This window comes from Artemia franciscana, chromosome 2, assembly GCF_032884065.1.
Source record: "Artemia franciscana chromosome 2, ASM3288406v1, whole genome shotgun sequence".
Taxonomy (NCBI): domain Eukaryota; kingdom Metazoa; phylum Arthropoda; class Branchiopoda; order Anostraca; family Artemiidae; genus Artemia; species Artemia franciscana.
Genome location: NC_088864.1, coordinates 22,676,734 through 22,701,272, shown reverse-complemented (window position 1 = coordinate 22,701,272; position 24,539 = coordinate 22,676,734). Strand labels below are relative to the sequence as shown.

The window sequence follows — 24,539 nt, the reverse complement described above, 5'->3', positions numbered from 1 at the left end:
AAAAAAAAATAAAAAAAGGTAAAAAACTAAAAACTAAAAAAAAGACCAATTCAAAAACGAATGTATATACAGACCGGGACACCGGGACACTAATGATGACCGGGACACCGGGACACAGGGAATATAAATGACGATCGGGACACTCAAAGAGAAATTACCGACTGGGACACCGGGACACAAATGACGACCGGGACACAGGGACACAGCTACAACGGGGACGCCGGGGGGCACAGGGGATATATAAATGACGACGGCGACACAGTGAATGTTCGATTAACAATCACCATCAACAAAGCTCAAGGGCAATCATTAGAATCATGAGGTATAGATCTGAATACGGATTGTTTTCCATGGACAGTTATATGTTCAAGAGTCGGTAAACCTGACAATCTATTCATATGCACAGACAATGGGACATCGAAGAATGTTGTATATTCGCAAGTTTTACGTAGTTAAATATATATATATATATATATATATATATATATATATATATATATATATATATATATATATATATATATATATATATATATATGTATATGTATATATATATATATATTCACAGGTATATATATATATATATATATATATATATACTAGCTGTTGGGGTGGCGCTTCGTGCCACCCCAACACCTAGTTGGTGGGGGCGCTTGGCGCCCCCCCAAGCCCCCCCCTGCGCGTAAGTCGTTACGCGCCATATTAGTTACGCGCCATTGTAGTTGTGTCCCTATGTCCCACCTGTGAATATAGATATATATATATATATATATATATATATATATATATATATATATATATATATATATATATATATATATATATATATATATATATATATATATATATATATATATATGTTTTTAACTACGTAAAACTTGCGAATATACAACATTCTTTGCTGTCCCATTGTCTGTGCATATAAATAGATTGTCAGGTTTACCGACTCTTGAACATGCAACATATAATGGTCAATGGGAAAACAATCCGTATTCAGATCTATACCTCATGATTCTAATGATTGCCCTTGAGCTTTGTTGATGGTGATTGCTAATCGACCATTCCCTGAGTCGCCATCGTCATTTATATATCCCCCTGTGCACCCCGGCGTCCCCTTTGTAGTTATGTCCCTGTGTCCCGGTCGTCATTTATATTCCCTGTGTCCCGGTCGTCATTTGTGTCCCGGTGTCCCAGTCTGATTTCTCTTTGAGTGTCCCGGGCGTCATTTATATTCCTTGTGTCCCGGTGTCCCGGTCGTCATTTATATCCCCCTGTGCCCCCCGGCGTCCCCGTTGTAGTTGTGTCATTTATATTCCCTGTGTCCCGGTCGTCATCCCGGTATACATTCGTTTTTGAATTGGTATATGATGAAATAAATTTTTAATTTTTTCCCTTTTTTCCTTTTAGTTTTTTTTTATTGGTTTTGACCTTTTTTTTAGGTTTTTTAGTTTTTTTCTTTTTTCTTTTTAGTTTTTTTTGAAGTTTTTATCTTTTTAGTTTTTTCATTTTTATTTATATTTTTTTAGTTTTCTTTTTCTCCTTTATTTTTCAGTTTTTTTTCCTTTTTTTAGTTTTTTTTTCTTTTTAGTTCTTTTAGTTTTTATCTTTTTTAGTTTTTTTTAGTTTTTTAGATGAAAATTTTTTTAGTTTTATTCCTTTTTTTCTTTTCAGTTTTTTTATTGGTTTTTACGATTTGAACCTGGGACCTTCATTCTCCGTTCTGACACCCTCTCTCACCGAGTGACTACTCCAGCATGTTCATTTTGGTGTTTTAAATGGTATATTATTAACCAAATTAATGTGTTTTACAATATACTAAGCATCGTCATAACAAAAATGACGACAACTAATTTCATGACGTCAGTCAACACGGAAATTAAGTTCTGAAATTAAGTCATGAAATTAGTTGCCGTCATTTTTGCTTTGACGGTGAGGTCATTCAAGTTATATAAGACATATGTTCACGTAGAAATCTATTAATGTTTAAGTTTACAATGACTGATGAAGATGCTCAAAGAGTCTATGCCAAAAAACTTGCTGCTGATAGAGAAAGTCAGAAAAGAAAGCGTGCCGAGGAACTATCAGCAGCAAGTTTTTTGGCATAGACTCTTTGAGCATCTTCATCAGTCATTGTAAACTTAAACATTAATAGATTTCTACGTGAACATATGTCTTATATAACTTGAATGACGTCACCGTCAAAGCAAAAATGACGACAACTAATTTCATGACGTCAGCCGACACAGAAACATGACGTCACCTGACAACTAATTTCATGACGTCAGCCGACACAGAAACATGACGTCACCTGATCCACAGATCCACAGACAGACAACTTATTTTTATATATATAGACTAGCTGTTGGGGTGGCGCTTCGCGCCACCCCAACACCTAGTTGGTGGGGCGCTTCGCGCACCCCCCAAGCCCCCCCCCCCCGCGCGCGTAAGTCGTTACGTGCCATATTAGTTACGCGCCATTGTAGTTGTGTCCCTGTGTCCCACCTGTGAATATAGATAGATTTATATATGAGTTTCAAACTACGTAAAAATTGCGAATATACAACATTCTTGGCTTTCCCACTACTGGGAGCTTTCCGTTTCCAATTGCCAGCAATTGATCTGAAAATGTTTGACCAGAGTCATCGTTACACAGACAGACAACTTATTTTTATATACATAGAAGATATATATATATATATATATATATATATATATATATATATATATATATATATATATATATATATATGTATATATATATATATATATATATATATACTAGCTGTTGGGGTGGCGCTTCGCGCCACCCCAACACCTAGTTGGTGGGGGCGCTTCGCGCCCCCCCCAAGCCCCCCCGCGCGCGTAAGTCGTTACGCGCCATAATAGTTACGCGCCATTGTAGTTGTGTCCCTATGTCCCACCTGTGAATATAGATATATATATATATATATGGTTTTAACTACGTAAAACTTGCGAATATACAACATTCTTTGCTGTCCCATTGTCTTTGCATATAAATAGATTGTCAGGTTATCCCCCTGTTTCCCCCGGTGTCCCCGTTGTAGTTGTGTCCCTGTGTCCCGGTCGTCATTTATATTCCCTGTGTCCCGGGTCCCGGTCATCATTTGTATCCCGGTGTCCCGGTCTGTATATACATTCGTTTTTTAGTTTTGTTTTTCTCCTTTATTTTTTTCCTTTTTTTTTCTTTTTTAGCTTATTTAGATTTTTAGATTTTTTAGTTTTTTTTATTAGTTTTTAGTTTTTATTTCTTTTTAGTTTTTTTGTCCCGGTCGTCATTTATATCCCCCTGTTTCCCCCGGTGTCCCCGTTGTAGTTGTGTCCCTGTGTCCCGGTCGTTATTTATATTCCCTGTGTCCCGGTCGTCATTTGTATCCCGGTGTACCGGTCTGTATATACATTCGTTTTTTAGTTTTGTTTTTCTCCATTATTTTTTTCCTTTTTTTTTCTTTTTTAGTTTATTTAGATTTTTAGATTTTTTAGTTTTTTTATTAGTTTTTAGTTTTTTTTTCTTTTTAGTTTTTTTGTAGTTTTTACCTTCTTTTTAGTTTTGTTAATTTTTTTTTTACTTGTGTCCTGGTCGTCATTTATACTCCCTGTGTCCCGGTGCTTTGTTGATTGCTAATCGAACATTCCTTTTGTCCTGGTCGCTTTCTCTTTGAGTGTCGTCATTTATTTTTTTCTTTTTTAGTTCTTTTAGTTTTTACCTTTTTTAGTTTTTTTTTAGTTTTTAGTTTTTTTAGTTTTTTACCTTTTTTTAGTTTTTTTAGTTTTTAGCTTTTTTATTTTTTTTATTAGTTTTTAGTTTTTTTGTAGTTTTTGCCTTTTTTTTTAGTTTTTTGTCCTGGTCGCTTTCTCTTTGAGTGTCGTCATTTATTAGTTTTTTCCTTTTTTTTTTTAGTTTTTTATTGGTTTTTACCTTTATTTTAGCTTATTTTTCAGTTTTTTCCTTTTTTTTAGTTTTTTTTTATTTTTTATTTTTTTTAGTTTTTTACCTTTTTTTAGTTTTTTTAGTTTTTTTAGTTTTTTAGCTTTTTTACTTTTTTTATTAGTTTTTAGTTTTTTTTTGTAGTTTTTGCCTTTTTTTAGTTTTTTCAGTTTTTTTTTTTAGTTTTTTATTGGTTTTTACCTTTATAGTTTTTTTAGTTTTTTAGCTTTTTTATTTTTTTTATTAGTTTTTAGTTTTTTTTGTAGTTTTTGCCTTTTTTTAGTTTTTTCAGTTTTGACGTCACCTAATCCAGTTTTTTCAGGTGACGTCACCTGACACATCCATCCACACATCCATCCATCCATCCATCCACAGACAACTTATTTTTATATATATAGATATATATATATATATATATATATATATATATATATATATATATATATATATATATATATATATATATATATATATATATATTTTCTTTTTAGTTTTTTTGTAGTTTTTACCTTTTTTAGTTTTTTTCTTCTTTTGTATTTATGCTAAAGCCAAGGTTCAAACCTGGAGCCTCTCGGACCTAGAACCTGAAACATAACGCTTTACCAACTCAGCTACTTCGGCTTGAATACATTCGTTTTGAGCAACTTCCTCGGGTGTTGCCATTGTAGGTTCTTCAGTCATTTTACAATTAGAAATTTCTTTTTCAACGGTCTTCTTACAATGAAAAATTTTTCTTTGAACGATATTCTTAAATACCTGTGTCCTGGTCGTCATTTATATTCCCTGTGTCCCGGTCGTCATTTGTGCCCCGGTATCCCAGTCTGTAATTTCTCTTTGAGTGTCCCGGTCGTTATTTATATTATCTCTGTCCCGGTCGTCATTTGTGTCCCGGTCTGTAATTTCTCTTTGAGTGTTTTTTCTTTTTGGTATTTTTTAGTTTTTTACATTTTTTCTTTTTTCAGTTTTCTTTTTCTTCTTGTCATTGTAGGTTCTTCAGTCATTTTACAATTAGAAATTTCTCTTTCAACGGTCTTCTTACCATTAAAAATTTGTCTTTGAACGATATTGTTAAATACCTGTGTCTTGGTCGTCATTTATATTCCCTGTGTCCCGGTCGTCATTTGTGTCCTGGTATCCCAGTCTGTAATTTCTCTTTGAGTGTCCCGGTCGTTATTTATATTCCCTCTGTCCCGGTCGTCATTTGTGTCCCGGTCTGTAATTTCTCTTTGAGTGTTTTTTCTTTTTAGTATTTTTTAGTTTTTTACAGTTTTTCTTTTTTCAGTTTTCTTTTTCTTCTTTATTTTTCAGCTTCACTATGAAATACATATCGCCGTACCTTTGTTTTTTTTTAACTAAAATCTGGTTGGCATTGATGCCCTTATCCAAGTCAAAATCCCAAACCCAATCATCATCGCTATCATTTTCAGTTTTGATATGTTTTGACTCTCGCTGTCCAGGTGGATCTTCATCTAACTGCGCGGTTTTGCGTTCTTTAGCCTCAAGCCTGTTTCCTTGCCGTTCTTTTGATTCCTCGGCACGCTTTCTTTTCTGACTTTCTCTATCAGCAGCAAGTTTTTTGGCATAGACTCTTTGAGCATCTTCATCGGCTTTTGCCATTGTAAGTTCATCAGTCATTTTAAACTTAAACATTAATAGATTTCTACGTGAACATATATGTCTTAAATACCATTAATGACTTCACCGTCAAAGCAAAAATGACGACAACTAATTTCATGACGTCAGCCGACACAGAAACATGACGTCACCTGATCCACAGATCCACAGACAGACAACTTATTTTTATATATATAGATTAAAAAAAAAATCAGAATCTTCGACTTGAGCTTACCAGAATGATGTAATATATATATATATATATATATATATATATATATATATATATATCTATCTATATTCACAGGTGGGACATAGGGACACAACTACAATGGCGCGTAACTAATATGGCGCGTAACGACTTACGCGCGCGGGGGGGCTTGGGGGGGGGCGAAGCGCCCCCACCAACTAGGTGTTGGGGTGTTTCGCGCCACCCCAACAGCTAGTATCTATATATATAAAAATAAGTTGTCTATGGATCTGTGGATCGTGGATCAGGTGACGTCATGTTTCTGTGTCGGCTGACGTCATGAAATTAGTTGTCGTCATTTTTGTTATGACGATGCTTAGTATATTGTAAAACACATTAATTTGGTTAATAATATACCATTTAAAACACCAAAATGAACATGCTGGAGTAGTCACTCGGTGAGAGAGGGTGTCAGAACGGAGAATGAAGGTCCCAGGTTCAAATCCTGGTTAGGCTAAAAAAGGTAAAAAACTAAAAACTAAAAAAAAACTGAAAAAACTAAAAAAAGGCAAAAAATACAAAAAAAAATAAAAACTAATAAAAAAATAAAACAGCCGAAAAACTAAAAAAAACTAAAGAAACTAAAAAAAGGAAAAAACTTAAAAAACTAAAAACTAAAAAAAAGGAAAAAACTGAAAAATAGAAGAGAAAAAGAAAACTAATAAAATTAAAAATAAACATAAAAAAAATAAAAAAGATAAAAACTAAAAATAAAGTAAAAAGAAAAAACGAAAAAAAAATAAAAAAGCTAAAAAAAAAGGTAAAAACCAATAAAAAACTAAAAAGAAAAAAGGTGAAAAACTAAAAAAAAATTTAATCTAAAAAACTAAAAAAAACTAAAAAGGTAAAAACTAAAAGAACTAAAAAAGAAAAAAAAACTAAAAAAAGGAAAAAAACTGAAAAATAAAGGAGAAAAAGAAAACTAAAAAAATATAAATAAAAGTAAAAAAACTAAAAAGATAAAAACTTCAAAAAAAAACTAAAAAGAAAAAGAAAGAAATCAAAAACGAATGTATACCGGGATGACGACCGGGACACAGGGAATATAAATGACACAACTACAACGGGGACGCCGGGGGCACAGGGGGATATAAATGACGACCGGGACACCGGGACACAAGGAATATAAATGACGCCCGGGACGCTCAAAGAGAAATCACAGACTGGGACACCGGGACACAAATGACGACCGGGACACAGGGAATATAAATGACGACCGGGACACAGGGACATAACTACAAAGGGGACGCCGGGGTGCACAGGGGGATATATAAATGACGATGGCGACTCAGGGAATGGTCGATTAGCAATCACCATCAACAAAGCTGAAGGGCAATCATTAGAATCATGAGGTATAGATCTGAATACGGATTGTTTTCCCATGGACCATTATATGTTGCATGTTCAAGAGTCGGTAAACCTGACAATCTATTTATATGCACAGACAATGGGACAGCAAAGAATGTTGTATATTCGCAAGTTTTACGTAGTTAAAAACATATATATATATATATATATATATATATATATATATATATATATATATATATATATTCACAGGTGGGACATAGGGACACAACTACAATGGCGCGTAACTAATATGGCGCGTAACGACTTACGCGCGCGGGGGGGCTTGGGGGGGGGGCGCGGAGCGCCACCCCAACAGCTAGTAAAGAATAAAATGGGATCCATCAGGGTTCCCTGGGGGAATTCGCAAAAAATAAGAAGGGGATCGGAATAAACATTTTATGTTTAACACTTGTTAAAAAGGAGGCAACGATTTTAAAAAGAAAGAAACTCATTTGAAACTCCGTCAGCAGTTTATTTACAAGGATATTGTGGTCAATTAGGTTGAACGCTTTCTGGAGATCAATTAATAAAAGATTCAACCAAGTATCAGGGGTTTCAAGATTTTTAAGAAGACTTAAGAAGACTTAGACTTAAAAAGACTTAGGTGTCAAGAAGACTAACAAGCTAATGTGAATTAGATCGGTCCTTTAGGTTTCCAAACTGTTGTAAGTCAATAAGTTCAAGAATACAAGTACAGAAGAGAGAATAATGAGGACTTTTTTTCCAAGACAGTGAATGAGCAAAACCTATTTGGATATTTCGGCCCTATATTTAAGGGCCGTCTTCAGCAAAGAAAATAATAAAAAATAACACAAAAAACACTTGCAATAAAAGTACTTGGTTAAAAATCTGTTAAAAAAAAAAAAATAATAATAATGACGAAGACCACACTGCCTTTCCATAATATAAATACAGAAGAGAGAATAATGAGGACTTTCTTTCCAAGACAGTGAATGAACAAAACCTATTTGAATGTTTCGGCCCTATATCTAAGGGCCGTCTTCAGCAAAGAAAATAATAAAAAATAACACAAAAAAACACTTACAATAAAAGTTCTTGGTTAAAAATCCGTTTTTTAAAATATTCAAATAGGTATTGTTCATTCACTGTCTTGGAAAAAAAAGTCCTCATTATTTTCTCTTCTGTATTTGTATTATGGAAAGGCAGTCTGGTCTTCATCATTGTTTAAGTTCAAGAATCTCTGCCTTTAACCAATTAGCTAAGAAAGCCTCTGGGATTTTTCAGAAAACTGGAGTCAAGGTGATTGGTCGTAATCCCATTCAGTCCTCCCTTCTTTTGGATTCGATTAATATAGCTCAGCTTCCAGCACGATGGGTAACATCCGGAATTACCCATATCATTAAAAATACTAACACGGGGTGTTGATAGTTTATCAGGGAATGCTTTTAGTAGAGCATTTGGGATATCAATGGGACAAGTACTAGTTTTTTTTTCAGTTTCTGCATTTTTTTTTTTCTATTATTTGCTTCGTTGAAATCTCCGGGATTTTATCTTTTGGAGTGTTTTTTTTTCACATTATATTTTTGACTGTCGTATTTTAATTTCGTTTATATGATCAAATTCAGCAAACATGCAGAAATATCTTAACTGTATAAAAGAATCAGGGCTTTTTTGTTCACTAACTTTACAAAGTTTTAATATTGGTCCATGATTTTTTTTGTCCATATATATATATATATATATATATATATATATATATATATATATATATATATATATATATATATATATATATATATATATATATATATATATATATATATATATAATAAAATCAATTTATCTCATATAATTTCCTATATTGCATACATTTGTTGTCTGTTGGTTAATTTTTCACCTTTTCTGAACATGTTGAGAACCTTAATAAAAGATTCTTTTGAATAATGAAAATGAAGAATGTATCCTTTAATTTTTAATGGCTGGTCCATCCACTAACATTTCCTTGTTTAACTCCTTGTTTAACTTGAAATTATGTCTTACAATATTTCTTTTCAGACTCCTTGGACCCGCCATTCCAACACCAATAATTTGCTTTCTCAAACGCGACCACATAGCTTTGCTAGATGTGCTGTGAGTTCAAATGTGCCGTTACTTACCAGGACCGAATCTCTTAATGCTATAAGTGAATTGAAAGAGTTTGAAAAAAGAAATGCTAGTTTTGAAGAGAATAACAATTGTGAAAAAGATGCCAGTAATGTAACACAAGAGACGAACCATAATTTAGTGAAAAAAGAAAATAAATTAGACACTAAGCTACATCCCCTTGAAAACCAGTTTACAAATGGACATTACAATATGAAACACACTGTTTCAAGTGCAGTTTCTTCTGAAATCGAAGAAAAAAATTTGAAAAACCCAAAATCTCTGCAAAGTGTTCATGAGCATTCGGCTCATTTGACAAGATCTTCTACTGGCCTTGAAATTATGGTAACCCCACCTATTAGTGATCCAGAGGAGACATCGACACCACGTATTCCATGTCGAGCTTCCATAGACGGTGTTACTCCCCCTCCCCGACCTCCGCTATCAAGGACCTCGTCAAAATCTTTTGTTGGTGACGTCTTAATAAATGCAGTAGCTGAAGAAGATCCGCCTGCATTACCTCCTAGGACTCCTCATGCTAAAGCTCCACCAACACCACTGGAAGCTAAACCGCAGCCCATGACTCCAACCGCTGAAACTAAGTCTAGTGCATCTACTGGGTTCTATTCTTCAACCGACGTAAAACAACACACTCTGTCAGTCTGTAATCTTGAGTTTCCAGGTGATTTTTAACATTCTTTTTCATTTCAGAACTCATCTTTTACTAATAGTGACTGTAGGATTGTCTCTATAGGAATAAAGAAATAGAACATCTTTTGCCCCAACCTTTCCGCCTTTTAAGAAAATGGGGAGGAGGAAGTTACCCCTCAACCTCATTCGATGGAGAAATGTATTTAAAATAAGCATTCTTTTAACGGGATTCTAAGTAAAATATAGTTCTACTCTTATTACAAAATATAATTTGAATGTAAAACAAAAGAACATATTGCTTGCCTGAGCAGAAGCCAGCATGTGAACATGAATAGGTGGGATATGCTGGGATACAAAATTTAAAATTCTAGCATAAAAAGGTAGGGAGGGGGATCCCTAGCTGAGGTTTGCAGAGGTTTAAAAAAAAGGCTTCTGAATATGATATTCTAAGTATGGTTTTCAAAGAAAGTAAAAAATTGTGGTAAAAGAGAAGATGAATATTTCTATCACATTTCTAGTGAGGAGGGTATTTAAAGTTTCACTGTATATGTATATCGAATTACTTCTTAGTTGACGGAATTTTTACTCTAGTCATGGGGCTGAATCCCCCCCTTACACCCCTGCTGTTTGTGCTAACTTCGGTGAAAGTGGCAAGGGTTTTGCATTGACAGTTTTACCATTGACAGTTTGTAAGCATTTGTCTGGATTGATAAATATAATATTGCATTTTGGAAAGCTGCGTATGATTCTTGTGTGCGGTCAAAATGGATAGTCTTTTGCATGTCCTTTTTTTAAAGTCTGTAGTATCTAAGCGTAAATAGGGTTTTATAGTCTTATGCCAGGGAGGATTATTTGAAGTTTTTCAGCCAAGTTCTGTTTCTTCAAGCCATGTTTCTACTTTCGAGTGGAAAGCTCTATTCAAGCAGGCAAGCCAGTGGGTAGCAGTAATAAACCGAAGAAAATTTGAAAGTTTAAAAGGGTTTAACATAAGTGGTGTCTTCATGGTCCTATTGCTCAAACATTTTCTGAGAATAACAAGCAGAAAATTTTTCCAGTGGATCTTCCATCTATTTTCACAAGAAATATCTGTTCGTAATTTTGTAATTTTGATTTAACGCTGATCAGTAGTCCTTGAAGAGCTGTAAAATATCTTTGTTTTTTTCTTTTTTACCAAGATTTGTTCTTAAGAACGGATTTCATAAACTTTGAGGGGCTGACAACTTCTTCGCTGTGATTCACACCGAGAAAAAACTGGATAATGACGACGCTATAAAAATAAGCTGCGACCCGGTTCGTTGTAAAAATAATATGGATTCTAGAAAGTAAACCATTGGCCCTTTCATCCTGTAGCCAACTTTTTAGCAGAAAGGTAGGTATGTCGCACCTTCTTTGAAGTGTAATATTGCAATAATTTCTGGTCTGTATGGCTTTAGGACCAAAATGGCCCTGTGGTCTCTCAAAGATCATCCTCGCATACCCTCTGCCCACCTTTTAATAAAAGTGGGACGTGTTTTTTCTTATTTAAGCAAAAATTACGCAAGGATTCTCAACGAGCATTATTAGGAGGCACAAAGTAGGCCAATTGCCCCCTCAAAACTCCTACCTACTTTTTCACATCCTTATTTTTTACCAAAAGGTAGCCACGTTGCGCTTTGTTTGAAGTAGATTCATGCAAGGATTTCAATCTTTGGGAATGCAGGCTTAAGAATAAGTCCACATCTCTAGCATCAACCGACTCCTTCATTTCTAGTTGTTCAACATAAAGGTAGGAGTATCGCACCTTGTTTGAACTGGGGCTACTCAAGGATTTTCAGTTAGTCTGATTGGAGAACAAAGATGTAAAAGAGGCCATTTACCGCCCTCCTCAACCCCACCATTAACTCTTAGTACAAAGTTAGGTGTGTTACATCTTGTCGACTACATCTTCCCTGTCCACCAAGCAGGTATGTTAAGCCTGGTTCAGGCTTGAATCACCAAAAGGTTTTAAAGTCAATATGGAAGTAAAATCTGAAGCCATTTAACGTCTGACACCCTTTCCCCTTTTGCCCCAGCCATTTTTTTTAAGAAGCGCTGGCTTTTTGTACTTTTTTTCTGGAGCAGAACCACTCGACGATTTGAATCAACATTTGCGGGGGAATCAAGTGATTCGATTGTTCATTCAATCTTCTTACTCATTCCATCACCAATTTCCTAGCAAAATCTTGCCTCTTGTTTGATCTGGAATAATACGATTGTTTTCAGCTCCTGTCTTTAACTTCTTAGCCGAAAGCTTGGCCTATTCGAATTAGAATCCTTTAATCATAACATCTATTATAAACACACAAAAAATGTGCTAATTGCCACTAATTTCTACAGTTACGCATTAGAACATTTCATTTTAGCATGTTATAAATGCTTGTAAAAAAGGAAAAACAAGAATATTTGTTTGGCATGCAAATGAGTTCAGTTATTCTCGTGCAAGCGTTTGCGCTGGCTGGCACAGCAAGTGGTAGCAATGTGTGATTTCTAAAACCTGAAAGTAAAATGTGGCCCAAGTGGATCATCAACTGAAATTGGCACACATGGGAACCTGGTGATTTTTGTGGTTTTGGAGCCGTGTTATAGTCTACATTAGTCTCCGCAAGAATCACCATTGAATTACACATGGTTTCTATTGAAATGTTCTATTGCCTTTCAATCAGCATGATTTTACGTGCGAAGCGTGATCTTAGCCCCTCCAGTAAACCCCCTCATCTCATTATCAGATCCTTAGAAGAAATATAGACATGTTGCATCTTGTTTGAAGGGGAATCACAGAAGATTATGTAATCTGTATCGACAAATGCAAAAAATGTGTCCCTGACTTCTTAAACACGTCTTACCGCCCCTTGAAATACCAACTGTTTTGCAGAACGTAGGAAGTTTGTACTTCGTTCGAATCGAATTAGCGCAATGATTTTCAATCTATAGGCTACCGTTAAAGGCATGAAATGTGTCAATTCCTCCTCAAATAATCCCCTGCTTAATCTTCTAAAATTAATCAGTTTTTTTAAAGCAATTATGTGACACTTTTTTTTTATAGCAAATCTCCCCGGGGAACCTCATTGTCGATATCTTATCTTTTTATTAAAGAACTTTGCTTAACTCTCTACTTCTTAAACTCTTATTCATATTTTTTTCATTTTGGCCTATATAATGTTTTGTGTTAACATTGTATTTTATTTACTGCATTTTAGTTTGATTTACCGGTTTTTTCTTCTTCATTGTCGCAACCAGGTTTTTAGATTTTCCTTTATTTAAGGGGATAATATATGTATGTTATGTCATCTTTTTTAAAATATTGTTCTAAATTAATTTTTTTTTTCTTGTGAACTTATCCATATATGTGTCTATTCATTTGCTTTTCTAATGGCATTATGTCATTCTCCTGCGGTGACGTTTTCATATTTCCGGAAGTTGTCTAGAATTTAGAAATCTGAGAGATAAGATTATTATGACTCCTTTCTTGAATGTACGCTTATCGCTCAAATAGTAAAGTCTTTCTTGAAATGAATTTTTTCAATATCTTTAGAGTTTATTCAGTAAATTAATTAATTAAACAGAAAACTAGGATTAAAAATATGGAAAATGGAAAAGGTTATTGGAAAATGGTTAAAGATAGACTGTTTAGAAGAAGGTGTAAGTTCTGTTTTCTCTTTTTTCCCTTTATGTTTAATATAAATTAGTATCTTCTGAGTTATAACACTTATCAAATGTATGGGATTGTATAGCAGACCTACACATAAAAGAATCAACTAAATTCAACCTAAGGCCGCTCCGAGAATTTTTCAAAAAAGGGTCATTGAAAAAATTATCTAGTGCCAAACCGTATATTTTTGGACATAAAAAGTTTTTTCTCTAGCCTTGGACTTTAGGGCTTCGATTAAGATCCTAAACTCCGAAAAAGAAAAAAAAACTCCTTGAAATTGGTTACTTATAGGTTTCTCTCAGTCTTATCCCCCATAAACCCTCTCCTCGAAAGATTTTTCGGTATCCTCCCCAACCCTAAGAATTTCTGAAATATTTGATCTCTGATCTGACCCCTGGAAAACCTACTGATGTCCTTAAGGATCTAGTGTGTACAGAACGCCTTATTTTATAATAGGCCAGTGCATTTCGTTAAAGATGCTTCATTTGAGGGGGATCCAGTTTTGTTACCCAAAGCTAGTAAGATTCTAATCAAGCCCCTGGGGAAGTTTCTTTAGCCTTTTTGTAAATACAGACTGAAGAAATAGAAGGAATGTTTGTCAGATCGGTCATCGCCATACATAGAAAAAGAAAAGTAATGGCTGTAAACAGTTTATAACTTTTTAGATCACACTCGAGGGAGAAGAAATTAGCAGCGATTCGGGGGGACGAGTTTACTCCTATCTGTGTTTTAAACTAATTTTTTTTAAAGGTAGACGATTAAAGCCCTAGTGTTAGAGTATAGGAGGTCCTGTATTAATGGGAGAAGGAATAAGGTACGGTAGGTGAAACCAACCAAAGATTAAACATTGGAGAAATTAACCCATGTTTCTCGATTGTAAAAGCCTTAAAGCTATCCCTTAAACTGGAGAATGCAAATCTCACGGCATCATTTGCCATCTTCTCCCTAAACGTCTGGGGTAAAGTTGTCTCTGCATATATATATTACGAAGCTCTTGCTTCTTTTGTGAAGGAACTTGAAAAAGCAGTCCAAAGGCAGTTAAGCCAGGTAAGGCCTCCCAGCGAAATTGTATCATATTTAAATAATAATCTAAAACAGGACAATTAACAAAACTGTATGGGAGGGGGTAGCATGGATTTAAAAAAATCCCTTGAGGGCACATTTTGAACTTAATTTATGTTGGTTTTATAAATGTGATATCGAATAAAATATCTTAAGATCGCGTTGAACAAATTTTCTGAATGCTAGCACAGGTTTTGTCAAAGAAATACTTCATATTCCAGCCTATTAGAATACCTTTTTTGTCTTCTCTGTCCAGTTTCGTTCTTTGACGGTTGTTAAGTGAGTTTAGTTTATTCTACGACTGCTCAATTCTGAATTAATATTTCAGCAAAAAAGCTCTAAAATCTATTTTTAAGAACTTATGTACTAACCTGCTCCCCCTCCAAAACAAAAACAAATAACTGAATATTTGGTTGCATATGCCATTTGGACCTGACGAGTTTACTGGTAATAGCTATTTTTACCAACATAATTTAATTAGTATCTTCAAGTGAAATCTTTACTGTTTTTTTAGCTGTTATGGCCCTGCCTCCTTTTTTAACGCAGCGGGTTGAACCACCACCCCGAACGGTTTCGCCACTGCTTGGTTTGAGATTGCAACCTCCGAAACCGGAAGAGATACATGTTGCTTTAGAAAGACCTAAGCCCAAAACAACAGGTACATTTTTTTCATTTGTATGGTAACTTAGTATAATAGTTGCTTACCTATTTGCCCAGTAGTTTTCTTTATTTGTTTGTCAGTTAATGGTAATCCATTTAATTTTTGTCGAAGAAAAAAAAACAATATTACGATAAATTAAAATGTTATGCATCTTCTTTTAAGAAAGAAAAAAATGAAAATTGTATTTAAAAAAATGTTACCAATAAACGATTAGATTCTCATAACTATTATGGTTCCGTTTTTAAATAGCCAAACTGGCACTTATTTGACTTACTAGGTTTTCCTCTCATTTCCACATTTTTATGCGTCAATTTCGATTACTTTTTTGCTTTTTTTTTGTATGTGACCTTTTTTATTATTGAGTTGGCTCACAAATTACTTTAGTAATTTGTCTACTACCCGCTACAAAACAAGTGGAGTAAGAAAAAGAAAAGAAATACAGCAACCGAGTAAGGGCAGTGTGAGCGGGTAGATACTAGTAAGTGCCATGGGGTATTTTGTCAGCAAGCTCTGTATTTTCTAAACCGATGTTGGAGAGTCCTTAAACAGATTAAATAAAAAAATTTTCAACCGGACCGAAGGAGCAATATCAAAACTCAAAACGAGCAGAAATTATTATGTATATGAGGGGATGCCCCCTCCTCAATACCTCGGTCCTCACGCTAATTTCTTTACTATGCTAGTTTTTTTTATCTGCTTGTTAATGTAATTAAACGGACCTTGTGTTTCAGGAGTCTTTCTTAAAGAATTAGGACACAAAGGTGCAGCAGGGAAATCTGGCTCCCCGTTTACGAAAATTCTTTCCTCATACAGAAAATCCCTCAATGGAAAGTTCCTCCCATGTAAACCCCCCCCCCCACCAAGAAAATTCCTTGCAAACAATTCCATTCTCGCTGAAAGCTCCCCCCATAGAATTTCTTGTGTATGATTCCGGCTGAAAAATTTTCCTTGGCACTTTTTCATTTGAAAAGGATCCTCTGGACCAGTGGTCGGGGAACTTATTAGCCAAAGAGCCAAATATAAACATTACAATTACTTTTAAAGAAATGGGAGCCAAATCTGCTTGTTGAGTAAACTTTTTTGCAGTAAATAAGTAGTGCACTGAAAAAAAAAAATAAATTCCATGTTTAATAAATATTTATTAATGCGAACTTTATGCTCTCATCTCCTTTTACAGTTTAAATCAGTCAGGCTCATATGTTTCTGTTTTTTTTGGCATGATTCCAAGTTCTCATCAATAACAGGACCTCTCAGTTTACTCTTGATTACGTTCCTATTTTAAAAAGAGTTGTTCTTATACATAAGCAGAACCGAAAGGGGAAAGACCAGCTAACGCAAGCCATTTTAGCTGATCTTACGCGTCAGGAATAATATTCTAAGCGATGAAACTGCTCATATTTTCCTTCTCCGGGTCTTTCAAAGCAGATTACTTGTATTATGAACTAAGATCACACCTTTTCTTCTCCAATACTTTCAATTCAACACAAAGACGTTCGGATTTAGAGTGCCATATCTCCTTGTTTTTTTTAAATCCAATAATTACATTTCAAAGCTACCAACGTCATTTTAAAAGGAGAAAATTTTAACCCGGTTATTGGAGCATTTAAAGAATTTTTGACAACGCTATTGTCAAATTTTTATCAAAAGAGGAATTATTTTCTTTGTGATGCTTCAAACAGGCTCTGAAAGCGAAGCAATATTTTCCTTTCAAAATCCTGAGCAAAAATGGATGTTATTGCTTCTTCTAACATCGAAAAATTAAGTTTCATTTTCAGTATAGTTTATGATTGAGCTGATTTAGATGAGATGTAATGTCTAACACGATATAAAAGTTTTGCATTCACTGATGGTCTGTTAGTTCTGGATAGTGAACGCACTTCTCAAGGCAAATGAATTAATTTCTGGAAAATGGAGGCGAAACATTTTAAAACGTCCTCTCTGACGAACCTTCCACGTACCTTCTACGTACCACCGTTGCCAACGTACCTTCTTACGACCCAGAAGATCAGCTTACTCGCTCTTCATTATGTTCATAGACATAAATTTTACAAAAAGTGAAACTTGGGCTGTATCGCCTATTTCACAAGACTTTTCAGCTGCTATTGATAAATTCGACACCAATTTCAGATCTTCGATGTGCTGTGTGCTTATATTTGAACAAATTTTAATTGTTGTATCTTTAATGGTTTTGGAAGACAACGTTAACTCTTTAATTCTTTTCAGAATATTTACTTTGTTCTTAAAATCTTTTTACTCGAACCAAAAATCCTACATGTTCTCGATTTATAGAAGAATTTAGATGTATCAAAATAAGAAGCAATTTTTTTCTTACCGATTTTTTTCATGAAAATATCATTGCGCCTTCCATGGATATTTGTGCTAGAGCCGCACTTAAGGAACCAAAGAGCCACATGCGGCGCTGGAGCCGCACTTTGCCAACCACTGTGGAAAATTTCCCCTGCAGAAAATTCTCCTCCTCCCTAAAAATGTCCGTATAATTCCAAATAACGTACTATAAATAAACAATGCATAAATTTTATGACTTAAATACCTTTTCTCAACCGCTATGTGGGTAATGTTATCTCCAAAGGCATAGTTACTGAACTTTCAACTATGCTGAACAAAATGGCTTCCTCAACAATTGATCGGATGACTTTGGGGAAAAAGGAGCGTGGAAGCGGGGCCAGTTGCCCCCCTCCCAATGTTTTTGGTCACTGAAAAAGCGCACTAGAACTGTTATTTTCATTCGAATGAACCCTTTTCCGATATTCTAGGACCATTGGGAAAAGCAAATAAACATGTATCCATGATCTTTCTTCTGGCAAAAAATACAAAATTCCACCTTTTTGCAGATAACAGCTGGAAACCTCTACAGAAGGCTTCTCTGATACGCTGAATCTGATGGAGTGATTCTCATTAAGATTCCTTGAATTTTAGAGGATGTTTCCCCCCTTTTTTTAAAAATCAGACGAATTTCCTCAGGCTCGTCGCTTTTGATCGGTAACACTAAACTAAATGAATCTTATATATTTGGAATCAGCGTAATAAGTCAATTCTTCTGATGTATCTATTGATATCAAAATTCCATATTTTAGGGTTGTCGTTACTGTTGAGCCGCATCGCTCCTTACTTACAGCTCGTTACCACGAATTGTTTGATATGAAGTTTTGATTTTTAAACAACGGAGGTAGACATGATAGAAAACGGAAATAATATGATCAGATATCTTTTTCATAAAGAAAGGGATAAAATGCCCAAAGCAGCAAAACCGAGTGATCATTAAAAACAATATGTAAATTAAATAAGGATTTCCTATTATATCTGCCTCGATTGGCTACAATTTTCGAATAACTATAAAGAATTTTCTTTTTGTGTTCAGCGACGGCGTGAGTCCGGGAAGATTTTAATGTTTCACTAATAATTATCTTTAATTATTACCGTTGCCACTAATAATCAGAGTTGCATTAATTCTCGTATATACAGACTGCACTAATGATTTGAGTGTCTTAAATAAAACTATTAGCAACATTGAAGAAATTCCATGAGATTTAAGAATTGAGGGTGCGAGAATAGACTCAAGTTGGCCATGACTTGCATCATGGCTGTTCGAACTAGGGGGCACAGTAAATAGCTGCCAGATACCTCTTAATAATTGAAATGAATATGTATTTATAACGTGCAATTTTTTTGAAACAGCGAAAAATAACAAAAATTGTTGATACAAAAATGATAATACAAGTTGGAATATTTCGGCTTAACATCCGGAAAGAAAAATATAAATAAGCAATAAACTAGCTTAAACAAGACAGAAAAAAAACAAAGAAATACACAAGTGCTATACAAAAAATAAATCGTTTTTGCTTCTTTTTATATTTTTGGTATTGTGTTTGTGTTTTTTCTTGTTTTTTTTTTTTCAAATTTTGTTTAAGCTTGCCTTTTTTTGTTTATTTATATTTTTTCCTGTGTTGATTCAGGGCCAGGTGTGAAGCCGAAGTAATTTGATTTCTATTATTACTTTGGATTATTATTATTTTTTTCTCCCTCTTGAAAAACTTTATCCTTTATTTGTAGATTTTCCTTTCAACTGTAAACTGAAAGGCAGTAAGGTCTAAAAAATTACTTAGACAGCTCCTATATCACTTAGACTTAACATTTTACTCCTTTTTTATTCAAATTGTTGGTTGGAGTCACAAAATTTCAGAAATCCCCACTTTGTTGTGGCCAATCTCTTTTGTTACTTAAAAGGGGTGCTGAAATTTTAACTTTTTTATTCAAGTAAGTCTCCCCCTTGTACTCCAATACCAATCATTCAGCAAATAGTTCTGATTCAGAAAATAGTTAGCGCAATAGCTGGCTCAGCAAATAATCAGTGCAATAGCGCTGACTAAGTAAAGAGCGACGTGGGCACAAAGTATTATTATGGCACTTGGTATTAACCAAGTGACATATAGCAATCACAAATTCTGTCGGTCTGTCTGTCGGTCCCGGTTTTGCTACTTTAGGCACTTCCAGGTAAGCTAGGACGATGAAATTGGCAGGCGTATCAGGGACCAGATCAGATTAAATCAGAAATAGTCGTTTCCCGATTTGACCATCTGGGGGGGGGGGCCGTTAATTCGGAAAAAATAGAAAAATGAAGTATTTTTAACTTACGAACGGTTGATCAGATCTTAATGAAATTTGATGTTTGGAAGGATATAATTGTCTCAGAGCTGTTATTTCAAATCCCAACCGGATCTGGTGACATTGAGGGGGGGGGGAGTTGGGAGGAGGAAACCTAAAATCTTGGAAAACACTTAGATTGGAGGGATCGGGATGAAACTTGGTGGGAAAAATAAGCACACGTCCTAGATACATGATTGACATAACCGGAACGGATCTGCTCTCTTTGGGGTAGTTGGGGGGGGGGGGGTTAATTATGAAAACTTAGAAAAAATGAGGTATTTTTAACTTACGAACGGGTGATCGGATCTCAATGAAATTTGATATTTAGAAGGATATCGTGTCTCAAAGCTCTTATTTTAAATCCTGAACGGCATTAAGCCTGTGATTTTCCTTTTAAATCAATCTGTTGATTCTTAGAATTTTGTTAGAGCTCATACCATATGAGCTCTTGGCTCTTAGCTCTTCTTGCCTTGTCACAAGTGCTATTTGAGCTCTTAGCACTTGTTTTTTGTCTGAGGTATTGTCAATGTATTATTTTGGTCACTTCGTATCGAAGGACTTGTCGTAGAAACTTTGAAAAGTGCTCATTCAATTGGAAACTAAAACGGCTAGTGCCCTTTTTAATAGTCGAAAGCGATTGAGATAGCCATTTTTAATAGTCGAAAATTTTGATATAGCCATTTCGTTCAATGTAGTTGAAAGGTCCGGAAGTTATGTATTTGAAGATGATAAACCCTCAACAGCCTTTAGGGTAAGGGCTGTAAGTTACGGTCTGGGGGCATATAAGGTTTATATAGAAAGGGTGATCGTATAAACTTTGGAGGGGGTTATTGGACTGGTAATCAGAAGTTCTAATGCCTCTTTTAAGATTCAGAGATCGGAGGGTGGATTATCCTCACCCCTGCAAACCTCGTTTTTTCCGGAAATGCTTATGACAGAAATTTGAGATGGCCATTTGTTGTTGTAGAAACTTCAAAAAGGCTCATTCGATTGGAAACTGAAGGGACTAGTGCTTCTTTTAATAGTCGAAAGTGATTAGAGCGCAATTAACCCAAGGATGGTCGTGTGAACTTTAGAAGAGGTTCATTTATTTTGAAATGTGTAATTCTAGCCCCCTTTTAAGAGTCAAACATAACGGAGAGCAACTAGCCCCCACCCCTCCCTGACATCCTCTTTTCCCAAAACGCATTCAATTGAAATTGTGAGATAGCCATTTTTTTTTTACCAATAGTCCTAAAATCATATAACAATGTCTTTAGGGTGGACACAATTCCCAAGATCCCATGGGCAAGAGTTGTAAGTTATGCCCCACAGCCCCGGGCCATATAAGATTCTTATAGAATGGGTGCTCGTATAATCTTTGGATCGAATGGAGCTCATTTGATTGGAAATCTAAAGTTTTAGTGCCCTTTTTAAAAGTCAAAAATGAATGGAGGGCAATCAGTCCCCAAGCCCATCATTCCCCCAAAATATCCGATCAGAATTTTGAGAGATCTATTTTGTTCAGTCTTGTTGAAAGGTCCAGTAATTGTGTCTTTTGGGATGTTACCCTCCCCTCAGTCCTCAGGGCAAGGGGAGTAAGCTAGGCAACTCGTTCATTTTTTTTACACACAGTGTATGTTATTGAGAAAGGTATGCATATTTGAACTTTACTGTCCAAGAAGATGAAGGGCATTCAGGTGAGCCTTTCAGAGAATGTTGAGGGGAGTGTTGAACTAAATCAAAATACGTTATGTGTATAAGGATTGTCGAAAGGGTGTAACACAGGAATAACTGAGTATATTAATTTGGAGAAATCAAGAAATAATAAGGGATATGATCAAAAAGGTAATATTTGCATGCTACCAATGCTACTACAACAACCACTACTACTACTACCAGACTAGTCTATTTACAGTCTGAGGGGAAATTCGAGCTAAATCAAAAGACGCTTTATGTATGAAAATTGTCAAGATAGCATATCTCAAGAATTGATTTGGGTATTAAGTTGGAACTTTCAGAGAATTCTTAAAGGGGAAGATCATCTCATCAAAAGGCAATATGTGCACACTACTGCTAATATTATTGCTACTGCTGCATTTACTACTACTACTACTATTTCTATTGATACTGGTTGTAAGGCTAAGAGCAATGAGAGGAAAATTTGACAACATACATGTTGTCAAAAGGACATATGAGCAATGTCATAGTAACGGCTAATTGCATTAAGCTGAAACTTCAAGAACTTAATAAGAGGGCTGTTCTACTGATCAAAAGGTAATATGCTAATACTATTACTAGTAATATCGATACTACTACTGTGACTACTATCAAAACTATGCCTAAGGGTATGAAGGTGAAAATTTCAAGTAATTTTGAAGGAGAAGATGAACTGAATCACAACACGCTGTCTGTATGCAGGTTGTCAAAAGAGTGTAACAATAAAATCTTAAGGACAGTTTGGTGCGTGAAGTTGAAACTAACAGAGCTTGTTTTGAGGGATGTTGAACTAACCAAGAAAATGTTTTCATTCTAATGCTACTGCTTCTACTCATATTATTAATACTACTGTCACTATTATTACTACTTCTGTTTCTACTATTGCTGCTAAAGCTTAGTCTACTCAGTTAATTCTACTGATAATACTACTTTTACTGCTACTAATACTCTTCTACTGTTGAAGCTAAGGATTTAAGGTGAACAATTTGGGATATATAGCAACTAAATGGAACTAATTTGAAACACACACAGGTTGTCTAGCGGACGCATCAGAAATGCTTCAGGAACGGTTGATGGCATTAAACTCAAATTTTCAGCGTGTGTTGAAGGGGATGTTGAAGAAACCAAAGGTGCTATGTGAATATTGCTACTAATGCTGCTACAACTAATGCTACTGTGAAATCTAAGGGTATTAAGGTGAACCTTTTAAGGAATATTTTGGTGGATGTTGAACTAAATCAGAACAAACTATCAGCATATGGACTTTCAAAAAGGCGACAAAGCATTATTTGAAGAACAAATTATATTATTAAGTTAGACCTTTAAGGATAAGTTGTGGGGGATTTTGAACTAGCCAGAAGGCACTATGTGTGTACTTTTAATACTACCTCTACAGTTACTGTAACTAATGGCACTAAGGATATTAAGGTAAACTTATAGGGAACGTTTAGGAGTTTCAGTTAGATGAAAGAAACTGTATGCATGCAGGTCTTCAAAAGGGCATATAAGCAATATCATAGGCAGCACCACTCTAGAATAGCTAGGAATATCGTTGAAAACTTTAAAGGAGCTAATTCGATTCAAAATTCTGGTGCCCTTTTTAAGAATAAAAAGAGATTGGACGGCCAGCATCCCTTCTCTCAAACCCATTCATTTTCCATACGCATCCAGTCAAAATTTTGAGACAGCCATTTTGTTCATGTCTTTAGGGATATTAGGTATCCCCCCCCCATCCCAATCATGCAATTGGGCCATTATGCTTTGAAACTATACGTTGCTTCAACCTAAATCAAAAGGCATTGTGTTTATGGTTGCCAAGAAGACACCTCAGCAATATGTCGAGAACGACTGAGAATGTTAAGTTAAAACTTTTGGGGCCGATACTATTACTATTTCTGCCCTTGTAATTTTAAATAATCAAAAAGAGTGTAAGCGTATCCAGTTTGTCAAAGAGTATAGATATATCTTTCGTGAATGATATTGTTTTATTTTTCAGGTCAACTTCAGGAGTGATAAAAGGAAATTAAAAATTTCTTTTTGTGTCAGGATTAAAAATTGTTGGAAAAGTTTCTCCAACATACAAATAGCAACTAAAACTATGGTTTCTTATAGAAAAAAAAAACTGAAAAGATATAAAATATTTTTTCATGTAAAAAATTGTGTCACAAACGGACAGAAATGGATTTTAAAAACTTTTTCCACCAAACAAGTTTTTCACAAAAAAGTAAAGAGCTCCAGTAAGCCATAAATGAGTGGAAATAAAGTCAAATAATCTTCCAAGCGTAAAACTGCCACAAATCTCTATCAATGAATAAGTGAAACTCAAAACGAACAGAAATTATAATAAATAATCGAGTGAAACCCAAAACAAAAATTTTAGCATTAGTACGGCTGATAATTCTCATGCCTTTTCAAGACCAGAACATAATTTGCACTTTTTTGAAAACAAAACACGTTTTAAATCATTTTAATTTTTTAGTTTGATAAATAAAAAATGATCAAAACTTTAAGGAATAAATATTAGTATATGCCGTTTAAACTGACAATCCACTGTCATTCGTTTTTTGTTTTCTTTCAGTAAAGCGCAAATTATGATGTGGTCTTTACTGAAAACAAAGCACGTTTTAAATATTCTTAATTTTTTATTTTCGTAAATAGAAAATCATCAAAACTCTAAGGAATAAATATTAGTATATGTCGATTTAACTGACAATCCACGGTCATTCGTTTTTTGTTTTCTTTCATTAAAGCGCAAATTATGTTGTGGTCTTGGAAGCCATGGCGGCTTTAAGCTGTACTAATGCTAATTTTTGCTCGTTTTGAGTTAGACTCGGCTGTTTGTTGTAATTTCTGTTCATTTTGGGTTTCATTT

At 34.8% G+C, this 24,539-nt stretch overlaps 1 protein-coding gene across 1 annotated transcript in view; it reads left to right on the top strand.

The window, feature by feature from the left end:
* The window catches only part of LOC136038914 (uncharacterized), a 115,163-nt gene that overhangs the window by 51,868 nt on the left and 38,756 nt on the right, over positions 1–24,539 (top strand). Inside the window, exons 10-11 of the mRNA XM_065722401.1 lie at positions 9,177–9,945; positions 15,158–15,301. Coding sequence (XP_065578473.1) covers positions 9,177–9,945; positions 15,158–15,301 — 913 coding nt within the window. The remainder of the gene's footprint in view (positions 1–9,176; positions 9,946–15,157; positions 15,302–24,539) is intronic.